Source organism: Sciurus carolinensis, chromosome 11, assembly GCF_902686445.1.
Source record: "Sciurus carolinensis chromosome 11, mSciCar1.2, whole genome shotgun sequence".
NCBI lineage: Eukaryota > Metazoa > Chordata > Mammalia > Rodentia > Sciuridae > Sciurus > Sciurus carolinensis.
In genome coordinates this window covers 42,492,400-42,517,627 of record NC_062223.1, presented here as the reverse complement: position 1 = coordinate 42,517,627, position 25,228 = coordinate 42,492,400, and the positions used below count along the sequence as shown (strand labels likewise).

Here is a 25,228-nt window from a genome sequence, read left to right as displayed (position 1 = left end):
ACTCAGTCATAAACAAGGGTGGAATTATAGCATTTGCCAGTAAATGGATGGAACTGGAGATTATCATGCTAAGTGAAATAATCCAATCCCCAAAATCCAAAGGCCGAATGTTTGCTCTGATATGCAGATGCTAACACATAATAAAGCAGAGGGGTGAGGGAAATAGAAGTCCATTGAATTAGAGAAAGGGGAATGAAGGAAGGGAGAGAGGATGGGAATAGAAACAACAGTAGAATAAACTGAACATAACTTTCCAATGTTCATATATGAACATATGACCAGTGTAACTCCACATCATGTACAACCACAAGAATGGGAAGTTATACTTCATGTATGGGTGATATGTCAAATTACATTCTACTGTCATTTATATCTAAAAAGAAAAAATAAAAATAAGTAAATACATGTACCCTTTGAACCAACCATTCAACATCTAGAAATTTATCTTACAAAAATATGTCTAACTGTGAACAAAATAATATGTAAGGATATCCATTGCAGTGCTCATCATAATAGCAAAAAAAATGTAAACTATTTCAAATTCATCTTAAGGAGGAGATGAATGTATAATAGCACACTCATGCATACAATGAAACACTCAGGAATCATTTCATGGATCCGTTTGGAAAAAATATCCGTGACATGGGCACTGAAGATAAGTTGAATGATTGCATGTATATTTGAATACACTTTTGTAAAACAGGGCCGCTCAACCTTGGCATCACTGGCTCTGGGCTGGATAACTGTGGCTGGGCTGTTCTGTTCCTTCTAGGATGTTTAGCAGCATCCTGGTCTCCACCTAGTAGAGGCCCACATTACCTCCTTCACTTAAAGTCAGTGTTTTATAGTGACACAGTCACGTCAATGTTTATAGTAGCTCAATTCACAATAGCTAAGCTATGGAACCAACCTAGATGCCCTTCAACTGATGCATCTGATTCAGGCATTGCCCAGTGCCATGGAGGGGTGGAGATGAAGGGCAAAATCACCCCCAGCTCAGAACCACTGTTTAAAATAAGGACATATGAAATCATGACTTAGGTTTGAACAACATAGAAAGAAGTCCAGAGTTTCTACCACTGGTTCCCCTCCAAACCAGGACTGGTCGGGGAAAACAGTGTTCTCTTTTTGTTTGACACACCTCTGTATTAATTGATGTTTGGTTTCTCCTGTAATGAAGTAGAAAGTCTATTTCTATTGGACCTACTTAGTGACGTGCACATGTACAAAGATTAGCTTGTATCAAGGACTTTCCTGAGAAGAGAGAGGCTGAAGAGCCATATCAGGAAGGAAACATTTTTGACAGGACTCAATCGTAGGGCAGCGGTCACCAGAGCTCATCACTCAATGACCTGGAGTTCCACCAAGCCACCTGGAAGGAGCCATATGAAACATGGTGAGCTACATGGGAAACACACAGTTCTCACCTCTGGGTTTGGATCTGGTGGGGAATGGCATCTTGCTTCCTCTGCCTTGAATCTTTCATATGCAAAAAGAAGCATCTAATTTTCTACCGACTTGGGCACGGTATCTAGATGTAGTTTCCTCTTTTTGAATTTGGTATTACATAAATAACAGACAGACTCTCATGGATACTGACCTCAGTACTTTTAAAACTACTTTTTAAGGTAATTGCCCAGTCCAATTTGGGCATTTGAGAGTTTGGGGAATCTGAGAGTGCTTGGGTTTCTTCTTCACTTTGAAAGAATTCCTTCGAGGGAGATTGTTCCAGTTCATTGATATCCTCATGAGGAAAACAGAATTTTTTGTTCCTCCTTTCTGCATTTCTGGCTGACAGATTGCTCTGAAAAAAATGACTAAGATCTGTTCAAAAATTATAAGGTAAACTGCCACAGCTAATTTTTGTGATGTTTCCTCTGTTGTATGAGTTAGAACTCATGACAAATTTCCTAGCAGGAAAAAAACAAACCTGGATCTTAAAGAAAATAATATTTAGACTCCCATAAGGATGCTAGCAAATGACACATCAGATTTCCACAGCTAATATCTTCACCCAGCTGTAACTACATGGTACTGAGGAATTATGGTTTTTGAACTATATATATAAACTGGCGAGGGAGAATTCTCTTGCTCATCTATGCTGGGGTTTTAAAGTGATTTCAGACAGTGTATGAATCAAGTTACAAATCAGTACAAAATGCCTTATTTCACATTCATTTTTCATGATGTTTATTTTTTCTTGGTGGAATAATCATGCTGAAAAATCCATTTTTGATTCACAAGCTACCCATGCATATTTTAGTCATAACTTTGGAAAGAATTATTTTCCTCCCTTGATTTAAAACAGCTTCTTAAAGGCATTCAGTCTTATTTGACTGTGTTTCACTTCTTTCCAGTTGTATCTGTTTATCAAAGCCCTAATAGCCGAGCGCAGTGGCACATGCCTGTAATCCCAGTGGCTCGGGAGGCTGAAGCAGGAGGGTCACGAATTCAAAGTCAGCCTCAGCAATGGCACAAGGTCCTAAGCAACTCAGTGAGACCCTCTCTCTGAGCAAAATACAAGATAGAATTGGGGATGTGGCTCAGTGGTTGAGTGCCCCTGAGTTCAATTCCCAGCACCCCCCCCAAAAAAAGCTCTAGTATTGTGTAGTCAGTTCCTTGAGTTCATTAAGCCTTCCCTTTAAGCTACCATACTTGCTACCATGTCTCTTTGAGTCTAAAGGGTCAAGGTCCAGATCTGCCATTCTCAAGACTCTAAAACCACTCCACATACAAATTCTTGACACAAAGAGAAAGCCATGACTTTTTGATTTGCCTTGAATGAGACACAGAAGACTCTAATGAGGCAGGAGCCACAGAGCAGAGCCTCATTCTCTAAGCCTCCTCCAGAGTCGCACTCAAGCCAGCTGTGCCCCGCCAGAGCCAGGGATGCTTCCCGCAGAACTCAACGGCACAGGCGGGGCCCCTCCCCACTCCGTAACGTCGCCTGCACCTGCTCCTTTCAGAGAACTGCCCGTGGGCAACTGAGAACCACACCGTCTGCCTGCACAGACGGCCAGCATGCCCGGGTTCATGTCCCCTAGTTCCCCATGCCAGTTAGCCAATGACTCACTGCTGTGAGGACAGGACAGCCCAGTCCCCTTGCCTGCATCTCATTTATATTCCGGATCTCTGAACACCAGGGCTTATTCAGTTCCTTACTCAATTTCTTTCCCTTACTCAGCTTCTTTTCCTTCCTGGTCCCATGTCTCCCTCCCTTCTGCCATGTCCTGCTCCCTTATGAGCTTCTCCAGGGAGCTTGACCTCACTTGCACACTCATTTCCATCTCAGGATCTGCTGGAGGAACGCTGCCCAGGGTGTATACTCCACTCCTTTGACTCCTCCCCAAATTTTGATTTTTCTTGTTCTGCCTGTCTCATTCCAGGTTGATGGTTTTAGTCCATGACACCTATTTTGGGTCTCAAACTTCGATTAGGACATAGGACATACACAGGGTCTTGGTTATACCAGACATACTGACTAATTATTTCTGGTTATTGTGTTAAAATTCCTCTTTGCCAATGTCACAGTCCTTGGCACCACACAGAGGGGCTGGACAGTCATGGTGTCACCATGCATGACACTTCCTCAGGACAAGGACTGGACCTGTCAGAGGCATGTTCACACTCAGCACATTGAAGTTGCTCCCTTCTCTCCTCTTTGAGTCTAATAGCAGAGGAAAATCACGCCCTGCCTTCCTGTTTTGGAGTGAATCATTTGTTTGAGTTGGTTTCTGCTGTTTGGATGACCCAGAGTTACTGAGGGTTATTACTGTGCAGCTTTCGAGTACTGTCTGTAAGACTAGAAAACTTGAACGGTTCAATGTTACAGTCGAGACATGACTCAGGGGCTGGGAGTGTAGCTCAGTGGTAAATTGCATGCTTAGCATGCAGAAGACCCGAGATTTGATTCCAGAACAAAAGGAAGAGAGGAAGGGAAGAAGGAAGGAAGGAAGGAAATGAGTGAGCCCAGCTCAGGCAGGAGATTGGCTGGGACTTGAATGGTTGGGAACAGCTGGATTCTCCTCTCTTGTTGGGAACAGATGAACAGCTGGGTCTTCTGTCCCACCCCCTGCAGATCCCTTTCATTCCAGGCCTGCCCAGGACCTACTAAAGAAGGATGGAACTTGTCTCCCCAACTCAGGATAAGCTGCTTCAGAGAAAGACAAGCTGTCCTCTTTTCCTGCATCTCCACACTTCCCAATGCACAGTAGTCTTTCAGAAAATGTTAGTTTGTGCCTCACCAAACCTCATCTCATCTTTACAGGATACTCACATTATCTGCCATCCAATTCAGGATGCTTTGCGCATGAAAGAGGGTGTTATTATGTTTAGACAAAAGGCATGTCCCTTGAAAACTGGGGCTCATGGTCACCCTACACATTTACCATGCCTGATGCAGGGTTTCAGAGTGTACCACACCACATTAGAACCCATGAATGGTGCCCTGGACGGCGACTCCAAACTCCAGATCTTAGGATGGACAGGAGTTCAAACTCTGAACCACAGGAGAGATCCGGATGGTGGATTTTGCAACTGATTTTCTCAGTATTCTTGAGTTCTGACTCAAGATTGTTCCATCTTTTTTGAGAGGTATTTGCAACAGATGTGGGTGAGAAATGGCAATGGGCAAAGGTTGGTAGTTCCAGCAGCCTGCCCCTCCGAGATCACTCAGTTGTATCTGCACCATGCACCGTGTTGGATGGAGAATCCGAGACACCAAGAAACAGCAGCCCCGCCAGCCTGAAAGCCCTCCCCATGCAAGCCCTGCAAGGCCCCCGCTGCCCGCAGGAGGCGTACTCACGGTTTTCACAGTGCCGCCCTGTATAGCCTGCCAGGCAGGCACACTTATAAGATCCAGCTTTGTCCAGGAGGCAGGTGCCGTCATGGAAACAAGGCGACGAGGAGCACGCTGTAAGAGAAGAGGCATCCCTAAGTGCCACTCGGCAGCCTGTCCTCCTCTCTGGGCCTGGAATCTTCACCCACCTCTGTCGCTTGACTTCTTGACACTTTTCTAGTCCTTTTGTGGAATTTGTTACCCCAATTTGATAATGCCTAAAACAGGTACTCATTTAAATATCGAATGTTGCTGATACTCTGATCTTTTCGAAGCCCCTAGAAGGCAACGATAGTCTGAGAAGCACAAGGCAAAAATAAACAGGAGCGCCAGGCACTGTGGCGCACACCTGTACTCCCAGCGACTCAGGAGGCTGAGGCAGGGGGATTGCCAAGTTCAAAGTCAGCCTTGCAACTTAGCAAGGCCCTAAGCAACTTAGCAAGACTGTCTTTAAATCAAAGACAAAAAAGGGCTGGAGGTATGGCTCAGTGGTTAAGCACCCCTGGGTTTGATCATGGGTGCCAAAAAATTTTTTAAAATTAAAAATAAATAAACAGGAGTGTTAAATTGATGAAAGCAGGATCATGTTTGTGTCTCTCCAGTGGAGACTTCAGAAGCATTCTCAGGTAGCTTAGATCACCTTTTTTGTTTTGTTTTGTTTTCTTCAGCATCCTGGATGTAGAGAGACAGTCCCTGGAAGATAATCATTGTTGAAGGTGTACCTGAGAATTTCCAAACATACATTCTGTAATCATTAGTCCCTAGTTCAACTCAATAAGGGTTCTGGGCGGGCACAGTGGTGCACACCTATAATCTCAGCCTCTCAAGAGGCTAAGGCAGGAGGATCATGAGTTCAAAGCCAGCCTCAGCAAAAGCAAGGCACTAAGCAACTCAGTGAGACCCTGTCTCTAATTAAAATGCAAAATAGGACTGGGGATATGGCTCAGTGGTCCAGTGTCCCTGAGTTCAATCCCTGGCACCTAAAAATAAAAAAAAAATTAAAAAAAAAGGGTCCTGAGCTCAAATGTATTGGGGAAGTGCTGCTGGCATTAATGATAATTAACCAAACTGCTTCACTGCAGAACCTCTCAGCCCAACGCCCTATGCATTAGGAAGTTCTAAGAATGCACATAACATTCAGTCTTCCCCAAGTTTATCTGACCTCAAAACCTACATTTTACAGAGCATCTTAGGGACTATATTTTCTACAAAAAGACACTGGGAAACCCTCCCTGTGTGCTCTCCCCATTCCTACACTCACTGAAGAAACGCATCCCTTGATTCAGTTTAGCAAATCTGTACTGAGTGCTTGCTCTGTGAAAGGCATCGGAGAGACACAAAGATAAACAGGAGATTCCACTTACCAGATCAAAGCAAGGTAAAGAAAAATAGGCGACTATCACCCGAAGCCCGGTGCCATTAGTGTATCATGAAAAAAGAAGAGAAAGTGCTACCGGGCAGTCACAAAAGGGCAAAGTCACAGCTCATTGGAGCAGGAGAAAAGGTTTAGCGGAGGATGGAGGATGTGATAGGGATTCTGAAGGATGGGTTTTGATATGCTGGTTTGAGACAGGTGACCTTAGCCAGAGGGAATAATGAATTTAAGCTGACGAAGGGGGTGTCCGAAGAGCGGAAAGGGTGCTGGCTCTTTGCCAGCCAGGCTAGGGTTTCCCAGGTTCTTGGGGGTCGGAGGAGCTGAGGAGCCCATTTCAGAGGATGGAGACCCGCCCTCCATCACAAGCACACAAATGGATGAGCCACCACTGGCCCCACCAGCCTCCCTGACTGCTGGTTCTGCCTTGCAGACCACCTCACAGGGGACCCGCAGGGACAAGGATTCAGTCACAAGCCGGCCACCCACGGCAGCAAAGCATCTGGAACTCCCAGGCCCTGCACAGCCCCGAGGGGCCAGCATGGACTGGAGACAGGAACAGCTGCTGAGAGCTCCTGTTGTCCTGCTGAGGGACGGGCAGATGAAGGGAGGGGACTACAGAAACCCGATTCTACCACCACCCATCTCCCTTCCTGAGACTCACATCAGATGATCAGAAGGCCAACGCTAGTTTGTTTTCATTATAATTTGGTATTTTTTCAAACTTGACCTTTGAGCCTGAGTTAATTTGGTATTTTTTCAAACTTGACCTTTGAGCCTGAGTTTATTTTGTAAAACCCAATGCAATCCGATCTCAGAACAACAAGCACCAGGGAGACTCCTTAGAACTGAGTAGCACGTTATTTGGTCAAATCCTACTTCCGAACATGCCAAAGAGACAAGGATTTAAAGTCAGGCTTGAGTTGCTCAACCAGGAAATGACGTTTGCCAATGTAGTTTAGGACTTTCGATACCCATTTTACAGATGGCTAATGGAGGCCAAGGGTACACCTGGGTTGGCATCTACCGAGTGCTTACTATGCACTACATCGTACAAACCACTTCATTGATTCTGTCTTCTAGAGTTTCCTTAAGGAACAACATCTATTATCAATCCCTTAGCAATAATTAGGAAACAGAGGCCCAGAGAGGCTGAAGAATTTTCCCAAAGTCACACAGCTTGATCTGCCAAGGATCCAAGGACAATACTCTTTACCATAAGAGGCCCCCTCCTGTAAACTCTAGAGTCAAACTGCTTGTGTTCAAATTCCTGGTTCTACCATCATAGCCGTGTGACCTGGACACATTCTACAGCCTTGCTGTGCTCTACCCACCTTATTCATAGGAAGGAGATAAAAATTTCTAGTTCTGGTTCTGAAATATGCCTTGCCATTTCTCTCTTTTTTTCTCAGTGTGTAGGTTGCTTCCAAGAATGCAACGTGCTAGGTTTTAATAAGTCTGAGCAGGAGAAAGGAGTTACGCGGAGCAGATTTTATTGGAGCAAGCCATGCAAAGCTGCAGTTGTCTCTGTGGCTTTTACCTGTGATCTCCTCGAAGATGGCATGGAAGCCATCAAAATTCTTGGAGCCATCCGAGTGGAAGAGGACATGGAGTGAGGAACCTGTGCTCCTGATGGGAGCTGGTCGCTCGTTGCCACAGAAACGCTTGATGATGGGGCTGTCGCTGTTGTCCCCGTCACGGACCTCGAGATAGTCATACTGGCACATGTAGTCAAACTCCAGGCTCAACATGACAAACCTGGGGGTGGAGAGGGTGACACGAGAAACAGGTGGGCCCTGGGCAGTGCTGAGATCCTGGAGCGTGTTCAAGACCTGCCCTTATAGAGACAAACTCTGCTTTAGAAGACAGACGATAAGCAAGGAGATGAGAAAACAAGGTAAATCCAGAGGGTGCTGCGTGTCCGGAACACAATGCACCAGGTCAGAGCATAAAGTGACCGGGAGGGTGAGTCTCTGTCACTGGGTGGTCAAGAGAGAGCTCGCTAAGGGACTGATAGCCTGGTAGAGATTTAAGCAATGCAACGGAGCCAGACCTGTAAAGCTCTTGCCTAAGATTGATCTAGGCAGGGGAATCTCTGCATGCAAAGACCCTGGGGCAGGGTGCCCTGGGCATGTTTGAGGAACTGAAAGAGAATCAAAGATGCCACCAGCCTGTGAGTGAAGGGGATGTAGCGTGCTGCCTGGTGAGAAGTTCAGATGTTATTCCAAGCTCAACAGGAAGCCACTGGAAGGTTTCAACATAAGGAGAATGATTGATTTGGGACCTTAAAGGACCACTCTAGCCACTCTGAGAGGAGGAGATGGTAGAGCAGGCAGAAACGGAAGCAGGAAAACCAGTCAGGAGCCTGGACAGAATCCCAGTGAGACGCATGGTCTGAGCAGAAGGGGGGCAGTGGGGACAGAGGGACGTGGGTGGCCTCAAGATTATTTTACAGGCTTGAAAATAGATTATTTGGTAGCCTGGAAGGTGACAGAAAGGGGATGACTGATGAGCTTTTGAGCTAAATATTGTGTATATGCTTCCAAGTGTTCCCATCATTATGGTTACCTAGGGACACAAGGCCCAGGTTTAAATAGGTGGAAAGAAATAGGGCCTCTTTTCTGGGCTGGTAATGTGCTTCTTAATCCTCCACCATTTTATTTTGGGGGCTATTTATTTTTGCATCCTGGATCTTGGAGAAGTTCTTTGGAGGCTCTGAGGGGACCATCTGTCTTGGTCCCTCAGCTGCTGAAATGTTAATGTGCAGCATCCTGGCAGACCCAGTCCTGAGCCCATTAAGCAGAAGACTGTGACCCCCTCAGTTTCTCCTGGAGCCGACCCTCCTCTGAGAAAGCCCAATTGATGAGTCTCACTCCCAACCCCAGGTCTGCATAGTGTGGGATACCAGATACCATGACCAGTTTTGATAAGGATGGAGAAGGTGTTGCTGGATCCTTCCAATGCAGGTACCATGTCGCCCCTCCTGGAGGACAGAGCTGGTGTGTGTATATTCATCCCCCCAGAAAATGTTTGTTGAAAATTGTACCCCAGAGGATCAGGAATCTCAGTCACCTCCAGCCTCAACACAGCTAGGGAAGGGAAAACCTAAGTGGAAATTGTCCCTAGAAATCTTAGGAGTGGTGGAGTCACCCTGGAAGGAAAGAGGCAGGTGTTTTTCAGGAGTGAAAAATGCACTGGAGTATTTATGTTGAAGTTGGTCACTGGGATCCAGGGCCCTCGGTGCTGTTATGGTTTCCTTGATGCTCCTCAGTTCTGACCCCAACCCTTACCTCAGTTGGATGATAAACCCGGGTTTGGCATGAATGGTCCACTCGCAGTGAGCATTTAAGGGGTAACTCTCCAACAAAATCTGACCCTTTGGGACTCGAAGAACCTGGCCACATCCTGAGAAGAGAAAAAGGATTGGGATGGGGAAATTGGGGTGGACACAAAAGAGATGGGAGAAGGTCTCAAAGAGTCTTTGAACTCATCCCACAACCTTAGAACAGAACAAAGAGGGAGAAGGGAGAAGGGAACTAATATTTCTCAAGCATCTATCCATGTATGAGGCAATTTGCATAAATCAATTCATTTAATTCACCCAACAGCTTGGGAAGAGGTACCATCCCAGTTCTCCAGTCAGGAAAACAGATCATCAGAGAGTTAAATAAATCACTCATCTAGTCTGTAGGCGACAGAGTGCAAACTGAATATAGAGTCCAAGCCACCGTATGGTCCCGCCTCTCCTCCAAGACTGCACATGACAGCCTGGTCCTTCCACTTGAAAAAGGAGACTCTCCTGCAACTCCTCTCCCTTGCCCTTGCCATCCAGTTAGAAAATCTCTGCTAATCTGTTCTACAACCAGTTATGTAACAAAGGCCTCTTTAATACATGTTGTGGAAGGGAGAGATGATCTTCAACCACTTGGACAAGGTTGATTTTTCTTGTTCCCAAGTACTTTTGCTCAAACTCTTGTGAAGAACAGCAATTTAAAAAATGAAAATTGAAAACATGAAACAAAGAAGGGTTTCTGATTTAAGACGAAGCAGGGTCCCTCCACCCTTTCCTCCTCTGGTCCCCTGCATTACCTCCAAGGGAATCCCTAAAAGTTGAAAAACACTGATCTGAGCAGTCTTTAAGTTATATTTTCTGTGTTCAGATAAGCACAAATATGAAAGATGTACTTTATTGTTTTACAAAAGAGTGAGGAAAATGTCTTCAAGTGATTTTATAGAAAAAATTATTTGGATCACATACATAAATTGTATTCCCAACTTAGAGTTGCCGAACTGTGATCCAAGGGGTCAAAACCAGCCTACTGCCTGTTTTTGTAATAAAATTTTGTAAATAAAGTTTTATGGGAACACAGAACACCCATTCGTTTATGTGTTGCTTATGGCTGCTTTTGCCTTATAGCAGCAGAGTTGAGTACTTGTGACAAGAGATAGGAGGCTCACAAAAAAATTTTTTTTATCTAGACAACTACCAAAAAAAATTTATCTATCCCAGTTCTATACAGAAATCCAGACTGACATCATAAACCACAGATGTGCAGTTATATCCCACAATTCTGCTCTCCTCCTCACAAAATAAAAAAGAATAAAATCCCATAGCTAAAAGAAAACACTTAATATCAGTGGACATTGCTCCAGGGCAAGATAACAGAAGAAATATGCCTAAGTGTCAGACAGAGAGCCAACACTCCACTCTCAATAAGCTGGAGCGCTGAGGCTTGGTACTTCTGCAAAAACTACCACTCGGTTGTACAATTCATGTCTTCACTAAGAGGTGAAGGAGATCCCCACTCCACCAACGGGAAGCCTCTTCTGCAGTTTTCCAAGTGGGGATCTCTTCTGGCTCCAGCCACTCCCATCTCTCCCTTTCATCCTGACCTCCTGGCCTCAATCCTTGCCCCCCACATTTTATTCCCCATTATGCTCTCTTGATCCATGCACAGCCCTGCTTCTCTGGCTACCCAGACCCCCCACCCGGGCCCGGTCCTGCATACCACCCACTTGCTTGCTCTGCTCTGGTCCCACCAGCCTTCTTTCTGGTCCCAACCTCCCTCAGGCCTTGAACTTGCTTTTCCCTTAAACTAGAAGACTCATATTCTTCCACCTCCCCTTCCTCTGGGAATTTGACTCACTGCCACTTCTTCAACGAGGCCTTCCTTGCGTTTCCAGATGAAGTAGGTCCTCCAAGTTCTATAATCGCCATCCTGACTCCCTTGTGTATTCTTTTTAACACACATCACTAGATGAAATTATTTGAGAATATTTTCTTACATCCTTTTTTTAGAGCTGAGTCATTTTCTAACTTGTATACCTAGAATGGTACCTGACATATAACAGGTGGTCCATAAATAGGTATTGAATGAATGAGTGATGATTTTATTATATGCCATGCACTGGCTAAAAACTTTACAAACCCCATTCCACTTAATCCTCCTAAGAAATCTGGGAAGACAACATTCATCCCCCCATCTCCCAGGTGCAGAACCCTAAGGACAGAGAAGGTAAGTGACTTCCCCAAGTTCAGATGGCCAAGAGGTCAGAAGATTCTGTAAATTGCTGCACTAATTGTAAAGCAAAGAACAAAACCTTTGGAGTCTGACTATCTGTTATGGTTTACATAGGAGGTATCCCCCAAAAGCTCAGGTGTGAGACAATGCCAAAAAGTTTAGAGGTGAAATGGTTGGGTTATGAAAGCCTTAACCTAATCAATGTGTTAATCCTCTGATAGGGATTAACTGAGTTGTGAAGGTAGGCAGGTAGGGTGTGGTTGGACGAGGTGGGTCACTGCGGACATGCTTTGGGGGATATATTTTGTGAGCTGAGTTTAGACTCTCTCTCTGCTTTATGGTGGTCACGGTCTGATCCACTTTCCGCCATGATGTTCAGCCTCACCTCAAGCCCTGAGGAATGGAATCAACCATCTGAAATCAGGAGCCCCCAGATAAACTTTTCCTCCTTTACTTGTTCTTCTCAGGTCCTTTTGGTCCCAGCAGCAACAAAGCTTATTAAAACACCACCCTTGGTTTGAAGCACTGCTTTCTCTCCTCTAGCTGTGCAGCCTCAGGCAAGTTATTCTGCCTCTCAGAACCTCAGTACACCTGAGTCACCTGTGAATAAAGTGGCCCCTACTTCACATGATTTCTGAAGCTTGAATCAGAGTATGCATGAAAAACCCTCAGTAGCAAATGCAGTCAATGTTAGCTTTTGCCATTGGATGCAGAGCAGGGGTCTGTCTGATCCTGGTGCTGGGTCTTGGCTGGCACATGGAGCTGTCTTAGGGGCTTGCTGACCCAGCCCTCTCCACTCCACTAGGGAACAGGAGGATTCTTCCTCCTCTTTCCAAAAGAGACACAGCTTTGCTTCTTGCCGCACACCTCACGCTTTCCATCGCCCACATCTGCCCATCTGCTGCAGGGCTACGGAAGTGCTACGCTGGTGTGAAAGACAAAAAAAGAAGTCTTCCTGCACAGCCCCCGCCCCTCCAGGACTGGCAGCAACACCAGCAAGGTGTTAAATTCCAGCCCCCACCCCAAGCAAACCTCCTGCTGGGAACTCCAAGTTAGAACCAGCAGCAAATGCTGCCAGTCTGCTTCCGGTTTCCTCCCTCCATATGGGAGCTGGAATCAGTCAGCCGCGCGTCCCTGGGTCCCTCCCCAAATCTAAGAGAAGCTGGTGGCCATCCCCATTCAGGTCTCCTTGGCCAGTCCATGGGGCCTGGACCGGTGCCAGGGTTTTGTGCCATCTCTGGAGGGCTCAGAGCCCCCAGGCCCACCCAAGTGAAATGCTGGACCACTTGTTCCTGCAGGCGCAGGGGCTGTCCTCCAGAAGTAGCCAGGATTCCAGAACACGTGCCGCACCTCGGGTCTTCAGGATGATGTTTCTTCTCACTCTGAAGAGGGGGGCAGAGTCGGCCTTACGATGGAGAACAACTTCCAACCAACCAGGGACAAAGAGGCCACTTCTCGGAAATGTGCTTGGCGGAAGGGGTATCTATCAGGCAAAAAGACAGAGGAGGAGGGAGCCCCTTGCTGCCCACATCAAGGAACTCCTTAGGCTCCCCTCCGCTCCGCTCCTGCCTCTCTGCTCGGGGTGCAGAGACAGGCTAACTGCACCTCTCTGTCCAGGGCAGAACAGTGAACACAGCCCAATGTCCCTGCCAAGGAAATGCCACTGGCCAACCAAGCAGGTGGTCCTGAGTTGAAAGACCAGAGCCGGCAAAGGGCCCAGAAGACGTGCTTGGAATCCCTAAAGCAGTCTTGCTATAGGGAAAGGTGTGTGTGTGTGTGCGCGTGCGTGTGTACAGAAGTGCACGCGCCACGCAGGGGGATCTGTCCATAAAGACAGACCACCCCCTGGGTTCTCAGATCCAGGACTTGTCTCCTTCTTTTTCCCACTGCTACAGGCCAAAACAGGAGAGCTGGCTGAATAGAGCCTACTTCTACAGAGTTGGAAGGAAATCTTCATAATTTTCGTTAATTTCTAAACTAATAAGAGAACTGGAAGATTCCCAAGAAAAATGAACCCACCCCCGCCCCCACATTCACATGCAAGTCTTGTTATCTCCAGCATTAGGGGTTGGGAGGAGATGGCAGGAGAGAGCCACCCCATGCTTCTGAGAAGTGGTTTGGGTTTGTTTTCCTTTAATCACTCTTCGAAAGAAAAGAAGGACTTTAAAAAGCCATTCAAACAGAGAGGCATTTGCATTTTCTTTCCTCTTTCAAAGATGACTCAGGAAGCAAGACTCTGTCTATGAAGCCAGACAGGGGCCCTTTCCTAGCTGTGTGACCCTAGATGAGTTCAGTTTCTTCCGGTTTTTATGAGCCAAGGTGTTTCATTTGGAAATGGGAATAACAGTAGGTCTCTGCCACGTGGGTCTTTCTTATTTGCTTTTTTTAAGGATTAAATAAGATGCTGTATTTAAAGCACTTTGCACAGAATGCTCAGTAAACGACAGGAGATCTTGTTATTTTTCTTGAGTCTTGATCCGAGACTCTGACTATTTTGGCACAGGAATCAAAGGGGATGGTGACTACTCAGGGCTCTTCAGAGCCTGCACCTCATCCCTGGCCGGAGGCCTAAACCCGTCTGGCCCAGCCGCCTAGACAGTACTGCGGAGCCAAGGCCGGGATGATGACGTGGGATTGTCCCCTGCACGGGGCCAGGAGCAGGATGGAAGCCTGCCCTCCGTGTGGTTTGGCTCGTCCTCCCGTGACCTGCCAGCCCTCGGACAGGCACTGGACGTGACCGAGGGGTGGTCCAGCGGAGAGGGCGGAGATGAGCGGGGCTCGGCCTCTAGATGAACACCTCAGCCCTGACGCTGGCAAGCTGCGTGACAGCAGGAATGTCACCCAGCCCCCATGCCTCGGTGTCACCCTTGTTTACAGGCTCTGGTGGGGGCTGCAGTGAGGGCTGAATGGGTCAGCTGGTGAAGTGCATGAACCGCGCTCAGTTCCGAGAGAAAGCCAAGCGATGGCTCTTATCAGGGGCTCAGGACCTCGCAGGGAACAAGTGGAGGTCCTGGGGTGACTCCACGGCCCACTGGAGGCTTGGCCTGAACCTCGGTCAGTTGATCCTTTATAATGACTTTATTAAAATTGTTTGCCTCTCCCTTGACACAGTTCTTGTGAGATTGGAGACATTGTCTTGTCCAAATAAATAAATGTGTGTATATATATATGTGTGTGTGTGTGTGTGTTTTAGTCAGCTTTGTCGCTGCTGTGACTAAATGACCTGACCAGCACAACTGTAGAAAGGTAGAGGAAAGGTTTATCTGAGGGCTCACGGTTTCAGAGGTCTTAGTCCACAGAAGGCTGGCTCCATTCCTCAGGACTCAAGCTGAGGCTGAACATCATGGTGGAAGAGAGTGATGGAGGGAAGTAATTCACATCACCGTGGTCAAGAAGCAGAGAGAGAGACTCCACTCCCAGACACAAAATATACCCCAAAGCCGCACCCCTATTCCCACCTTCTCCAAGCCACACCCCACCACTTCAACTAATCCCATCAGGGATCAAGTCACTGATTGGGTTAAGACTCTTAGAACCCAATCATTTCTCCTTCCTGCATTATCTTACATGTGAGTTTTTGGGAGATATCTCACATCCAAATCATAACAGTGTGTGTGTGTGTGTGTGTGTGTGTGTGTGACATATATATATATATATATATATATATATATATATATATATATATATATTAAGCTGTTGTTTCAATTATTAACTGAATAACTTTACAAATAAAGACCTCCCTACAATCAAATCTTTTTTTTTCATTGAACCCAGAAGCACTTTACCAATGAACTGCATCCCTATACCTTTTTATTTTATTTTATTTTATTTTTTACTTTGAGACAGGGTCTCACTAAGTGGCTGAGGCTGGCTTTGAATTTGCAATTCTTCTGCCTCAGCTTCCCAATTCACTGCCAATCAAACCATTTTTAAAGCCCCTCTTCCCTACACCAAATGATCTGTCCATTCAGATGAAACAAATGTCCACCAAGAATAGTGTCTATCACTCTGTTGCAGAAAGTATTTCCTCCCCAAATTTGCCAGGATCTTCCCGTGCGCGTGTGAACGCGCACACACACACACACACACACACACAAATGGACACTAAGACAGCTCTGCTAGTCCAACTCAAAAGACAGGGTCTAGGTAAGAGTAACACAAAATGTCTAGACTGCCGACTACTTGCAGTCCCTTCTCTGGGTTTGGTCTGGCTGATTTCTGTTATCCTGTCTTTAGTTTTCTGATCCTTCCTTCTTTGGTGACCAATAGGTTCTTAATCCTCTCCAATTTTTTTTAAATCTCAGATCATCTATTTTGCAGTTCTAGGATATCCACTGGGTTTTTTAAATACTTTCCAAATCTCCCCTGAAATTTATTGTGTCTTCATTCATTATATTCATCTTTTCCTGTAGATCCTTTAATATATTTATTTTTAAATTATTCAAAATCTTGGCCTGAAAATTCCAACATTGGGCCATGAAGGGTCTATTTCCTTTGACTGAACGTTCTCTGGGCTGTGGATTATATAGTCTTGCTTCCTCACAGTAGGAAATGCGTCTCCGCCTTTCAACTCCTCCTCTCTGCGACTTCCTGTACTCCGTGATTACGAGGCTGGAAAATGGTGAGCTTTTGAGATTACCAAACTCTGAGGCCACAGTTTCTTGAAGCTGCAAGACTAGGCCAACCCTAAGATCTGCTTTCTGACCTTGCCTCTGCCTCTGCTTGCTTAGAAAAATCCCAGTTCAGAAAGCACTTGGTGGAGAAGATTGTTTTGCTGTGGGTTTTCTCTCGATTTCAGTTCAACAGGCCAGCCCCGCTGGGCAGCAAAAGCCCACTGGCTTCGCTGCTGTGAGGTGCCCTCCTTCCCCTACTCTGCTGCCGACCTCAGCAGCTGAGCAGGGAAGAACCATCTCACTCCCTCATTCACCGAGGAAGAACACACCCCTCTGATTTTAGATTGTTTCAAATTCCATGTTCACAGATATTTGATGGTTTTAAAGAAAATTGTGATTTTCTTTGGTTTATCTAGTGACTTCTTCCAGTGGGAGCAGGAGGGATCTGTCATGCTTTCTACACCCTCCCCAGAAATTGAGTTTTGACTGATGAGTTCTTTGACAACATAGAATCTGCAAAGTTCCAAATGTTAATTCCCTGGAGTCAAAGAGTTTCTCAGACAGAAAATAAAAGATGTCATTTACCATATAGTACTTGTCCTGGGAAGACTACCTCATCATGTTCATATTGTTGTTTTGTCCCTTAGGTAATTCTCTTTTCCTACCCTTCCTCTCTGGCCCTATATTAATTTCCCATTCCCCCTTGAGATAAAACTCACACCAGCAACAACAATGGAGCACACTGCATGGCTGATTTAGCAATAAGAACAGAATTCCCCATTCATCTAGCATATTTAATCCTTAGTCTCACTACCCACCAGACTCTATACTGGGAGACTTAACAGACAGCACTTCCTCTAGTCCTCACAGAAACCCTCTGAAGGGCCACTGTTATTATCCCCATCCTGTAAGTGAGGAAATTGAAATTGACAAAGACTTAGTAATGTTGCCCAAAGTCACAGAAGGAGTAGAGATTCAAATTCAGGCCCTACGGGTTCCAAGCCCAGGCTGCTAACTACCGCATATTACCATCCTCAATTTGGACCCAAACTCTGCATTATTCTTTTCCTAGAAATGTCAGTCACAAAAGGTCACAGCGAGATGAGCCAGTCCGCCTGACTTCACCCAGGTGGTTCCACAGTCTTCCAGGAGTTGCCCTTAGGTCTGTAACACGCCACTTCCGGAGCCTTTAGCCCTCCTTCCCCTCTTAAATTGGCTCTTAATCCTTCCTCTTTATGGCTCAGGTAGCAGCCCGCACAAATCATCTTCTCTGATATTCTAACAACACAAACATTTTGGGGCATGGCTTCTAGCCAATTCCTCTTGCTCCTCTGCCTCTGTCCAAAATATGACTAAGAAGATAAACGTATTAAGGGCCTGTAATCTCTCCCCCTAAATCCCTTCTCATCTGGGTTGCTTTCCTAACCTTCTTAGATCCCCCAACATCCTTCAGGGACTGGACAGTTGGGGCCTCTGTGATGCTAGCTATGAATGTAGCATCCTGGGTGGCCCTGGACCCCCACAAAGCTCATCTCTTCTGTGGTTAAGGAACTCAGCCCAAGGGCCAAGTTAAATAAACACCCCTCCAGGGGTCAGCAGCGGAGGTCGGCAGAGTGGTTGACTTAAGAACTCAACTTTCCAGCCTAGGCAGCACTGAGAGGAAGCCTTGGTTTTGACTTTAGAGACTGGTACCTCTAACAGCCACACCTGGATCACAGATCCTAGTACTATTCCCCACTAAAAGGAACTCAGGTTCATGGGGAATGGCTGGTTCCAGAAGCTGGGCGCAGGGGAAAAGATGATTGCATTTCCAGGGAACAAGAAAATAAGGCTGTGCTCAAAGTTAATGGCATGGTTGAGCTGGTTTGAAGGGTCTTCACTAGCCAAATCTGGGACAATTGGGCATCAAACCAAAAAGTTACGATAACGTTAAGAAAAGCAGAAAATTTTTTAAATTTATGAGTCTACGGTATAGCAAAAAAAAAAAAAGAAAGAAAGAAAGAAAAAGAAAATCAGACCTAGAAAACGATAATATTTTATGAATCCAGGTAGAGCATATGGATGTATACTGTCCTGGAATCTCTCTGTAGATACGAAATTTTTCAGATGAAAAAGTTTGGAAAGGGAAGAAAGAACGGTTCTTTCTTGTGATAATAAAATATATCCGGCTCCTGGGTGTTCTGAGATTACTAAACCCATCTTTGCTGGGTGAGAAGATGCGAATGGTCTGCTGCTGGGCTCTGGCCTCAGGCTCTCTGCCTGTTCTGGATGATACTAGCTGCCGTGGTTACCAGTGGGCACTCCACATGAGTTAAGGCTGTCGGGAGGTAGGCTTGTACTACTACCATAACATTGTCAAGACAGGGAGCAAATGACTGCATCTGCTCCATGCCACACGCTCTGTAACTCCAGTATAACCACTCTGATCCTTTCTGGCACTTGTCTGTCACTCCTCCTTCGTTCTAAGGCACTATATGGTACTCAGGAGAAAAAATGGCAGTGCCCTGCAGATGGAACTCAGCAAGGAGCCCACCTCCTCGGTACTGGGAAATGGAATTGATCAAATGTATGTTGTGTGCCTGTACAAATATGTCACAATGTATCCCGCTGCTATGTGCAATTAAAGTGCATCAATTAAAAATGTTTTTAAAAATTAAATAAAAATAAATAAATCTTTCTCCTTCAGGATAAACGGTGGCCTCAAAGGATTGCTTGAGCGCCATCTACTGGTCAAATGCTTGTACTGCCGTGTGATCCTGTGCTGTGACTCAGTCAACCACATGCTCAGTTCACCCTTAACGCAGAAGGCACCACAGTGTCCAGCCCCAGGCAAACATTCAACAAATAATGAAATGAATAACTTCTTCCTATGAATCCTCTTACTTATGCAATGCCCCTAAGAACCTTATAACATCACACCGATGTCTTCTTGGGATCGACCTTCTTAGGTTTCTAGGAATGGATTGTACATTCCTTGAGGGCTCATCTTATTATTTGGTGACCAGTCCAGTGCTCCACAGGAAATGTTCCATAAGCATTTGTGACTATGACAACATACACTGCATGCGACGAAGCTTTCAGCACAAAATAATGAAGGGGCTGGGCATGTCGCTCAGTGGAAAAGCACTTACCCTGCATGTGCAAGGTCCACGATTCAGTCCCCAGCACCAGGGGGCAGGAAATTGAACAATCCTAATGGAATTGAACAAGATAGGGATCTAGCCATTATTCCATTTGTTTACTTCATTGCATTAATGCGTATTTTTTAATTTCTCTTTTCTAAATTGCAAACTCTAGGATGGCAGAGATCACATCTCTCTTCTTAATCCTTGTATGTACGGCACCTAGGAGCATCCATTCATGAAATATTTTTTTAATGCATTGATAAATGAATGAATAAAGGCATGAACTCTGCTCTGCTTTACTACAGGCAATAACTGGTTGCTCTGAATCAGTCCTGCTGTCCTTGATAAACACACGTCTTGATAACACACATGGGCATCGATGTCAGCCAATCAGACTGTATACAGCCAGCTGTCATGCTGAGGTTCAACCCAGGACTCAGGCAATAGGTGCTTTTTGGAGAGGCACAGGTGCGGGATTTCTCTGAGCAACTGCTGTCTGTCTGTCTGTCTTATTACTGTGTGTTTTACTGACCTCCTGCCTGCGAATGTTCTTCCTTTTCCCGATTCCCCAAACAAACCCACTTACAAATACAAAGTGACAGGAGCTTTGCTTAGGAAATGCTTGCCCCCTCCCAGCTGGGGCGGCGTGCCTGGCCTACTTCAGTGATGTGGAGCTGAGCCACGTGACTTCTTCAGCCCACAGATCGTGAGTAAACGAGTGAACGTGATGCTGCAACCGCCTTAAATGTGCCTCTGTGTCTGGCTTGGTCTTGGGGCTCCTGGGACCCACCCTGAGAAGAGGACACCCCAAGTAGCTGCTGCCCCGTCTGCTTGAGCCCTGCAGCCTGGAGCTCAACCCAGCAAGTGGACCCGTCATGGCCACTGCCCTCGAAAGTTTCAACCTAGAACTTCCAGTCTGGCCACGGCCCCCTTTCTCCCCTGCTTTAGTGCCATTAAACCTGATTGTCCACCTTCTTAAGACCTCCAGACCCTATTCTCCCTCTATAGGCTGCTTCTGGTTTCCTGTTCTTCCCAACCTGGGTCCCTGGGCAGTCATATCTTGGCCAACTCCAGGACCCACCAAACAGCTGGTGTTCTCCACCCCTGCCCCTCACTGCTGGAGACCATCACCCCACCATCCAAACTGACTACATCACCCACACAAGGGCTCTGGCTGCTGTGGGGTCCCTCTCTGGTGCCTTTTCTTGTTCCTTACATGGCTGTCCTATGCCTTTGGTACTCTCAAGCCCTGAACTTACTCCACTCTCAGCAGAAATTTCACTTCTGAGTTTCCAGATAAAACAGAGTCATTAGAGGGGAACTCACCAGTGGGAAGTAGGAGAGTGATTAAGAAAAAGGGGTCTGGAATTGCATGGACTTTGGTTCCCCTGGGCTTTATCCCTCACTGTGTGACCTTGGGCAAGTTACTTAACATCTCTGAGCCTCAGTTTCATCATGTATAAGCATATAGATATGATGAAGCAGTTAATTATACAGATAAAATATGACATTGCACATAAGGTGTGTAGCACATTCCTACTCTACAGTAAGTAACAACTGGATATATGTTGCTGATAAACAATGCTTGCCTATTTCCTCCTCTCCCAATCCTTCTTCCACTTGTGTGTGAAGTCGCTACTGCTAAGGTCCCATCACCTGCCAGCTGCCAAATCAGAAAACCTTTTTCCTATCCATGTCCTGCTTTCCTTCTGTCTTATTTGGAAACTCTTCTCCCCACTTCCAAAAGCCACTCCCTCCTGCTTCTCCCACCTTTCTGGCTATTCTCTCTCACCTCTTCTTATTTTCTTGCTGTTTATCTCTCTTCCCTCTGTCAATGGCTCTCTGCTGTCTTAGGCTCCCAAGTCTCCTTGGGGGGTCGCAGCTAACCCCCACAGCTGTGTCTTCACTCTGCAAAGTTCTCTCAAGTTCCGGGCTGTTTCTAAATGCCCAAAGGGTCTCTTACAGATGCTCAGATTTCCATGGATCTCAGGTGGGACCCCCTTCTCTCCCACACACCTCTTCTCTTCTATTATCCACTCAACAGCACCCACTTCTGCAGAATTGCTCAGAATAGGAAGCTCAGTCGCCCGTCGAGGTGCCTCGCTCAGCGAGTCAGTGAGTCCTGCCCCTTCTTCGCTCACATCTTGCCCACCCCGTGCCCTGAACCACCCAAACAGCACTGCTAACCACCACCTTTGATGCGACCTTGACTGCACTCCAATGGACCTGCCAGGTGCTCCAGTGTCCCTTCCGGATTGACCTTTGAATGCACCCTGCCCACCATCCTCAGAATGAGCTCTGAGGTCTGCTTCCCTTTGAGGTCTGGTCTCTCCTACCTTTCCAGGTGCACTTCTCACCGCTCCCGAACACCGTCACCCAGATCTGGCCACACCCGACATCACACACTCCCCTGAAGACTCATTTTCACACCCTGACCAAGCTGCTGCCTCTGCCTGGAGTGTTGTCTGTTCTGCCAGCACCTGGGCAAAGGCACAGCTCAGCCATCACCTGCCAGAGCTTCCCGGCCCTCCCTGCCTGTGGTTAACTGTCCTCTTACCTTCTCAGAGCCCGTAACCCAAGCCTTGTTCACAGCTCTTCCTTGGCTTCCAACGGCACCTGAACGGCATCTGAATTCTTTACCAAACGCACGTCCTTACAAGGCCATGCATGATGGGACCCTGCTGACCACCCCAGCCCCTTCACATCCTCCCACCCACTCATGCACAAAGAGAAAGAGCAGTCTTCTATAGCATCCCCACGCAAGGAAAAACCTACAGTTCTCAGAGACTCCAAAGATCAATGTAAAATCCAAAGCCATGCATTAACTCTTTCCTAAACTCTTTTTTGAAAGTATTTTTATTTTTAGACCTCTTATTAACTCAACAATTAAGGAGCATATAGGAAAATAATGATATGTGCATTGCATTAATGAACATTTTACTATTGCTAGGCAAAGGACTAATGCTTCACATGCATTTCTCATTGAATCCTTCAGTCAGCCCTATGATTTCCTATTTTGAAAGAGAGGGCATTGCTATTAGCAAGGCCAAATGATTCGCCAAGGTCATCTTTAGTACAGACAAAGCCACTACATAAGCCCAGTCTGTGTCATCCGGATCTTGGGTTCTGATCATCGTACTCATACACACCCGAGCAGCCAGCAGAAGAAAACCAGGGTTAAATCTTGCAGCTAACCTACCTGGAAGATAGTCTACCAACTCCAAAATCAAATTTCCTAAAACCACCTGCAATGGCATCTATGTTGTAAACCTGCACCTAAGATTAGCACTTTGGTTTGGTTTGGTTTTGTGTTTTTGGGTTTTTGTTTTGTTTTGTTTTCAGAATTTCACTTTTTTAAGTGAATGCTTTATTAGTGCACTATAATTATGCACAATGGTAGGGTTCATTGTGACCTTCATATAAGCTAGTCCTTAGCCTTCCCCTTGGAGTCTCAATTCTGTCCTACAGACTGAGAGACCAGCACTTCAAACATTAGCCACATTCTAGAATTCCCAGGTTCACCCTGATGTGCTGACTCAGCCCTTTTCTTCTGGGCGTGGTCGAGTTCCTCAGCCCCAGAACTTTGCTCTAGACACTTGGAACTCATGGTATTTCACTCTAGGTGGGATCAGGCAAAAAAAATATCAATACCACTTCAACTGGCATCTCTGGAAACTGGCAATATCAGTCATGGAAGTAAAACTCAGATGGTAAGACCATCCAACTGCTCCTGATTCAAATAGGGAGCATAGAAAACAGGCTCAACAAAATCATAGCAATTTTTACATTGCTCCAGTTACAGACTCTCAGAGGGACAGTCAGCAAAGGGCATCACACGGAATTTTAGAAAGAGGGAGAGGCTAGATTTCCACTCTGTTTTCAAAGAATTATTGAAACTCAGAGGGAACTCTAATAAAGATTAAGTCATTCTTTGAGATCAAGTAGCTTCCAGAAAGAATCCCTTTCTTAGGATAAATCATATACTGGCAATTTGCTGTGGATTCCAGGAATGTAGCTTGAGATTCAAGAAGTTCACCAATGGAGAGTCATATTTAAAAGGTGTTATGGACAACTTTTTTTTTTTTGTACCAGGGATGAACCCAGGGGCACATCCCCAGCCCTTTTCATATTTTTATTTTGAGACAGGGTCTCGCTAAGTTGCTTAGGGCCTCACTAAGTTGCTGAGGCTGACTCTGAACTCTCCTCCTGCCTCAACCTCCGAGCCACTGGGATTACAGGCATGCACCGCTGCACCCAGCAAAAACCACATTTTTGAAGGCTTATTCACTGTTTTCTGGTCAGTGCCACCACCACCGCCTCTGGAAGGAACACAGGTCACACTGAGTGCAGATCACCTGGGTTTCATCCAGGAGCAAGGCCAGCTTGAAGAGTGGATAGAAACCTCTCGGGGCCAAAAATTCAGAATGAAGATGTCCACAGCCCACATCCAGCAGATGGAAACATGTCTTTGTTTTCATAGTCTTGCCTAGAAAGCCCCCTGGTCCCATGCTTTCCAAAACTCAGATTCCAACAAGATAAAGTTGAGTCCCTTGTCAGGTGAAACGTAAAGCAGTGTGCATTGGAGACGGAGCCGTCTCGGGTCTACTCACGCATGCAGTCTCCTCCGTACCAGCCCGCTCTGCATTCTGCACAGTAGAAGCCCTTCACGTAGAAGTCATCCAGGGTGCCTCCCCACGAGCCGTTCCGGCAGCTCTTGCAGTTTTCAAAAATGGTACAACCTGAAACATTTCCAAGAAGAGCCTTAGTCTCCATGTTTGCAGGTTCCGATGGTCTGTGGGAGAGACATACATGCACCTGCTCAGAGCCCTGGCTCTCCTAGGGACATTGGGACCTAGCACGATGCCACAGTCATCCCAAGGAAGATGCCAGGCTCACCAGGATTTAGACTAGAGAGTTTAGGAGTGATCCGAACCATCTTCCCAGTTAGTGGTTGATGTTTAAAGCAACAAGAAATCACTCAGAGTAAAAGAGAATCGATCAATGTAGTGTAATTTTTTGTCTTTATAGAAATATTCCATGTTTCTTGTGGAATACTTAGAAAATTATGACAAGCAAAAAGAATTCAATTTTTAAAAAAACTAAAATCCTAACATCTAGCCAGGTGTGGTGATACATGCCTATAAGCCCAGCAATTTAGGAGGCTGAAGCAGGAGGATTACAAGTTTGAAGCCAGCCTCAGCAAGTTAGCAAGGCTCTAAGTAACTTAGGGAGACCCTGTCTCTATATAAAATACAAAAAAAAAAAAAAAGACTGAGGATGTTGCTCAGTGGTTAAGCACCCCTGAGTTCAATCCCCAGTACCAAAAAAAAAAAAATTACTAAATTACTAAAAGAGCTGGGGCATGTAGCTTAGTGCAAAGTGCCCCTTGGTTTAATCCTAACAACACACACACACACACACACACACACACACACACACACAAACATCTTATGACCTAGAGGATTCTACCACTAATACTCTTTCTCTTCATGTATATACACACATCATTTTAAAAGCTAGGCTTATAACTATATTCTGTTCATCCTCTTTTTATAACTCACTTTTTAATTTAATAACAGATAGTAAATGTCTTCCTGTGTCATTAGACACTCTTCTATGTCATATCTCTCAATACCCAGAGTTTGCCACTGAAAACACCCCAAGGCCTGACATTATTCTCACCCTCAAAGTGTCAGAAAGCCCCAACCAGCAGGCCACACCACAGGGACTGAGCAATCCCCAGGCATAAATCTTTCAAA

At 45.9% G+C, this 25,228-nt stretch overlaps 1 protein-coding gene across 2 annotated transcripts in view; it reads right to left on the bottom strand.

Annotated features, from left to right (window-relative positions):
• Positions 1–25,228, bottom strand: part of Pamr1 (peptidase domain containing associated with muscle regeneration 1) — a 78,893-nt gene that overhangs the window by 27,073 nt on the left and 26,592 nt on the right. For both annotated transcript variants that reach the window (XM_047517306.1, XM_047517307.1), the window contains exons 3-6: positions 24,080–24,208; positions 9,500–9,614; positions 7,750–7,967; positions 4,805–4,912 (exon numbers count right to left, since the gene is read on the bottom strand). In XM_047517306.1, the coding sequence (XP_047373262.1) occupies positions 4,805–4,912; positions 7,750–7,967; positions 9,500–9,614; positions 24,080–24,208 (570 nt within the window). The remainder of the gene's footprint in view (positions 1–4,804; positions 4,913–7,749; positions 7,968–9,499; positions 9,615–24,079; positions 24,209–25,228) is intronic.